The 5,666-nt window shown below is 38.1% G+C and overlaps 1 protein-coding gene across 1 annotated transcript; it reads right to left on the bottom strand.

Moving 5' to 3' along the window:
- Positions 1-664: 664 nt before the first annotated feature.
- Positions 665-5,655, bottom strand: LOC114525381. Its single transcript, XM_028546704.1, has 4 exons — positions 3,911-5,655; positions 1,789-1,845; positions 1,381-1,707; positions 665-1,304 (listed from the first exon to the last, which is right to left on the bottom strand). The coding sequence occupies exons 1-4, from the start codon at positions 4,166-4,168 to the stop codon at positions 1,011-1,013; spliced, it is 936 nt and encodes a 311-aa protein (XP_028402505.1). The 5' UTR covers positions 4,169-5,655; the 3' UTR covers positions 665-1,010.
- Positions 5,656-5,666: the final 11 nt, after the last annotated feature.

Genomic DNA, 5,666 nt, shown 5'->3' with positions numbered 1-5,666 from the left:
TTGAATCTATCTTAATAAAAATTAATGAAATTGTCGAACTGTAGTGTGTACACACTCGTTATTTTATTCCTAATTTATTGTGTTCTACACAATTGTAAGACCACGCGTGATATACGGTTAATGAAATGAGAGATAGGTCTGTCCGCATGTTCAGCCTGCGTTTTGCGTGGTTAAGTAATAGACTAATAGTGAACTTAGAAATACAAGATTGTGAAAATTTGTCCAAGAAATCATCGTTTATTATCGATCACGTAATACAGCATGAGATGTTGAATACATGATTTATATGATTGTGAGAGTTCTACCCAAAGGAAACCTGTTGGGGATGGGTTGTCGGCATTTTCACATTGCATGGGAACAAACAAGATAGAAAAGTGCGATTAACTTACCCGTTCCTCGGTTGAAAACACTCCATTCGTTGCCTTGAGATAAACACCATTCATTTGGATCGAAAATTGCCTTCAAGAACCAAAACTAGTCGAAGTTATTCGATTTTAAGCGATAGAAATTCATTCACGAAAGCATGGAGCCTTCGTCATATTTGAATCAAACGATGAAATTCATCCTAAGCACAATAAGAAGGATTGCTTTGTTTAAGCCTGTTAGTTCAGGCCCGGGGCTTCCACTGGACCAATCAGACAACTGCAAGTAACAGAGGACTACTTTAATATGGTAATTTCTGTACAATCGAAGAGAATATTAAAAGTGAAAAGGCACCAATTTGCAGGTATTTTGAACTTCACACAAAGCCCAAATATACATATATTTGCATTAAATTCTTTGGCTATCAACTAGCTATAAATTATATATATACAAATGAATGAACAACTCCAAGATGCACGGAAAACGGTGATCTAAATGTCGTCCTGACGTCCCACTCGTAATCCCGAGATGTACAAATTTAAACTCTCTTTCTGGTGAAAATATTTGGTCAGCCTTTACAATACTTTAAAGAATCTGCTTCAAAAATCGTGATGATATGATGTCAGATAACTTTCTTTCATTTCACTTCAAGTATAAACCGTTTCACAGTATGGAGGGGGAGGATCGCTGCTTTTGGTGATGTTCACAACAAAATCATTGTTTGTGTCTGGTACAGTCACCTCGACAAAATGACGACATTGATGACGACAGCTTGCGTCGTTTCCAGTGCTTCGTGACGCGGTTTGCGTCGAAACATCTTGTCGCCATGGCGATGACGATTTCTTGCTGTCCTCTGCTTGAAGTATCTCAGCGGAGTGCTCGTCGTCCAGCGGTTGTTTCTCTTTGCATATGACGTCATCATCTCTCCGTTCATTCGTTATCTGAACGAGAAATTTATAAAGCGAGTTAAATAATTGCGACTTCATTGCGACTGTTTGACAGATGAAAAAACCTTACCCTCCTGATTTCAAGTTTGTGCGCCAGCAATATTGCATAAACAGCGGCACCGAAACAAGATACAAATGTTACAGCGTAGACACCACACATTCCATATGCCACCTCACGAAGATGTTTAGTGATAATAGCACAACTGACGGTATTCTCAAAATTGTACGTCACTCGTGAAGATGACGTCACTACGGAGCAGGCGCAAAGGCGTTCATAACTTGTGTATACACAATCGGAGAGCGCCATCAGACGGTTTGTCACTGTTATACCATAATGCACTGCGCCAATAGCGGACAGTATGCCTGATACAGTAGACGAGATCGTGGTCGTGATTATCTAGAATGAAAGATGCATTGTGTTCAGTGCAGAGCAGCTAATTGATGGGCGGGAAATTTAATAAAACAAAAAAAAACTTACCAAATATCGTTGTTTTTTGAAAACAAGAGACGCGAAGAGAAATCCACTGAAGACAGCCTGGAAACAGGAAGAGGCTATGATCAATAACTAACACAAGACAATGGAACTACCCCGAGACATTTTCTCTACTAAATCAATCAAGGCTGTTCTATCAAAAACATGACATACTGTATCAATGTTGTGATTTGTAGTTGGTCTCAGTTCCGATTGACTCGGCAGCGCGTGTTCATATCAGATAAGTTCGCTAGTTTATACAATAGCACACGTGCGTGAAGACCGATTAAGATCACATTGTGAACATATAATCTTTAGCAAATTTAAAAAATGTCAGACATCTTCCTTAAAAAAAAACCTATATTGAAAATCGTCAAAATCATCAAAATCGTGAAATAAACCAGTAGAAATTGTTGTTCATTGACCTCATTAATCCTCATTGTATTATATTTTAACTTATTGCATTGTGTTTTAACAATTTCTCTCAAGTTTCAAAGAACAGTGATTAAAAATGTTTTCATAGGGTTAGTCGTAATGGCGTTCCATAAGTACATATCGAGTATCACATGCATCAATTGTTGAATTAATGCTGTTATTTTTACAGACTCATTAAATTGTCTCAGACACGCACACACACAACGGCTGCTTGTCAACTCAATTAGGGTGAACTTCCTACACTTTGGGGATTTTTTCAGTATCAAACAGCTGATGGATCTCACACAGCGCTGAAACTGGACGCAATAATTTGGAGCGTGTGTGTTCAAATATTCGTTTCGCCCGACGTATATGCTTTCTCACATGCTATATAGTTTCGTTCCCCATTTTCATGTTTGATTTTGGAGTTCTTTTTAGGTTTGGTTTAACAGCTGCGGACAAGGCGCCAAAAAAATGAAACAGAAAATGTTCAATTGAATAATGTATTAAAAAAACAGGGGAATTAAGTCCAATGAAAACAACGGAATTCCACAGAGATTAGCAATTTGAAATTAATAATTGGGAATACGGTTTGTTTGAAGAATTGGCGTAAAAAACCTTAGACGACACGTGTGCTGTCAAACGCATGACATGCTTATCTAGTCATGCTTTAGTAGTGAAAGATTAAAAAGCTTAGGATATATGAAATATTCATTTAATATTTTTGGCCATCTACAATAAATACGTAAAATATTAATCTTTCGATGCAGTTACAATCTTATTCTGACAATCTTCAGGTAAAGAAACTTAATGGATGAAAGACGTTATCAAACGCGTGAACTAAAAAACGTTTTTGTCTGCTTGAAATGACCTTGTTCTTTTCAAAAAAAACCCAAGAAACCTATCCACTCTAGCTACAAGGAAATTAGTCGTGCATATGTGCTTCCTGCCAGTACACAAAAAGGAATCCCTGCATTTGAAACGTCAATTATAAAGCAATGATCAACAGACGTGTATTCTTAAATCGCTATCTGTTTCCATATGTCTTATCACTTTCGAAATCTTACATTTCAAACGCGGATGAAAAATTAGGATGAGCAACAATAGTTCAAGAGTTACCACCTGTTGCTACTCAAAACATAATAGTTCTTATAGTCTAGTAATATCCCTCAAGTGTGTTATGTCAAAACCTGACCAAAGCGTCGAATTTTTTTTCGCACAAAGTAGCAGATTAAAAGAAAATTGAAGTTCCAAACACATCCAATTTGGACAATTTTGTCTTAATTGATTCCATTCAGTGGCAATTTCGAGCTTTGTCAAGTATGATTAGAAGAGCAGGACTTGCATGACTTAAGATTTGGCGCGTGATTTCAAGTTTCCGTTAGAACCTCGTGGTTGTATATTTAGGTCATGGACTTATGGTACGCTCCCTAAGTAAAATCAGGCCACTTTGCCCTCGAGGAAGAATCCTCTGAAGAGTGCATGTGTCATCTACGGAGAATTTCAGGATTTTGGTGCTCGAGATTAGCAATAAGTGTTGACGTGGTGATACCCAAGGCTATAGTATAAATTTAAACAGCATAACTTCCTTGAGTGATCAACTCAACTCATAGGTCATAACTTCCTTGAGTGATCAACTCAACTCATAGGTCGATTCTCTGAAACCTCCCTCCCTCTTCAACACTGATAACAAAACTCGTACATTTACACTCACCAGCACTGAAGTTACTGCTGTCGGAATAGATGATCGTGTATGAACCGTCGACGTCGTAGTCGCCTCGATAACAAAGTGGCCGACAAGCAGAACAACGCCAAGGGAGATGACAAAGAGCCCATGAGCGCTAACCAAAATCTTCCGATCTTTTAAACTTATACACATTTCCACACAACGTTGAAGTTTTCTGTTCACTTTGGGTAATGCCTGACAAGACTCCTTTGCGTCTTCACAACGAGTGACCTCTAATGACATCATGCAATGAAATCCTAGAAAATCTTTCGCAAAATGTTTCACGTTTTGACCGAATACACTGTCAACAATATAATACGATAATCGTTCAACACTTGGAATATAAAATATCTTTAGGGTGTATCTGTTGAATGCAGCCAACAACCGAGCTTGTTGAAATTGTCTCTCTTATTTTCTTTATCTTCGCAACGAAGTGCTGCTGCATGCAACTGGTGAAATCAAGGTGACGTGTGGACTATATCGTTGCTTCAAATGCAAACAGATCAAGCCATGATAAACTACAACCAGACGCAAATGATGATATCTTGCATGAAATGAACTGTACGACAAGATGAAAAGATTGGCGCCAACGAGTTTGTAGCAGGACACACGAGACGTTGTTATTTAAATTTTCCGTATCCCCTTGTTTATCCGTAATTATTTTCCGTGTCCCCTTGAACACAGATTCAATTTAGCGTAGAATTCACGTTCCTGATCTAAACTTCTCCAAAAGGGAACATTGGCAAAACGACCACAAAGCTGTAGATATTTATCAGTTCATGAATACCCGAGGCATTCAACCACCTTTCTTTAGATACTTAATCCCACAAAAGCTGTTCTGTATGCTTAGGCTAACCAAACAAACGACCCATCAGTATTCAAATTAGAAACAAAAAACTTTTTGTACTCTTAACCCTGACTCCTTTTGAATTGTATTAAATTAAGATTTTAAAATGAATACTTCGAAACCAAGTTAATTTTGATAGAATATCTTCAATCCGCTCCCAGCTGCGTTTTGTTTGGATACAATAAGCGCCACGCGTAAGGTTGCCGTTATATTGAGAAGTATTCAAATAAGATATTTGCAATAAAAAGCCCCCATAGCGGTTGGCTCGTTACGCATGCCAGAATGATGGAGTGTTAATAAGGTATGATAATAATTAGGCTGTTGTATACAGACATGCATTGTGCGCGCTTTTTGTGTATTCACGTCCAGCACGTGTTCCCCATTATTTACGATCAATGGCGGAGATAATTGTCGCATAACATTTGCAAATCACGACGCGTGACTAATATGAAAAAGAAACTGTATTTCAATTCACGCAGTTGCATGCAATAGGTTTGTTGTGGACAGCGACCTTCTTAGGTTCAAATCAATTGTAGTATCACTATACCCTGTACGTATAACAGTTATCTACATTCTACCACGCTTGAAAACCTCTGGAGTGTTTTGTATTTGTCTTGTATTTTCACGATGTTAAACCGAGTGGAGTTAACAAAGCGAAGCAAACAATGCTTCACGTGCCAGTCCAATACTCCACAAACCGAGTGAAGAGATGAAGACGGCCTGGGAACCATTCGACAGAGTTCGACTACTTCGCTCCTGTATATCTCTGAAACCAATAAAAACTTGCCACTTATACTAACCTTCTTTCCACTTATCCTGAGCATTAATCCGCTCAAACCTCGGAATCTAGAAATATCTAATTCCAAATGATATTACCACAAGTTATAACTTGTATCA

This window comes from Dendronephthya gigantea, unplaced genomic scaffold, assembly GCF_004324835.1.
Source record: "Dendronephthya gigantea isolate DGI-Jeju-01 unplaced genomic scaffold, DenGig_1.0 000034F, whole genome shotgun sequence".
NCBI classification, from domain to species: Eukaryota; Metazoa; Cnidaria; class Anthozoa; order Malacalcyonacea; family Nephtheidae; genus Dendronephthya; species Dendronephthya gigantea.
This window is presented reverse-complemented; position numbering and strand designations above follow the sequence as displayed.

Bases quoted from the DNA above. Each gene is read 5' to 3' on its own strand.
- LOC114525381 (XM_028546704.1), bottom strand. From the start codon at position 4,168: ATGATGTCATTAGAGGTCACTCGTTGTGAAGACGCAAAGGAGTCTTGT. The intron at 1,708-1,788 runs GTAAGTTTTTTT...CTTTCATTCTAG, and splicing joins TCAAAAAACAACGATATTTG to ATAATCACGACCACGATCTC. The intron at 1,305-1,380 runs GTAAGGTTTTTT...TTTCTCGTTCAG, and splicing joins ACAAACTTGAAATCAGGAGG to ATAACGAATGAACGGAGAGA.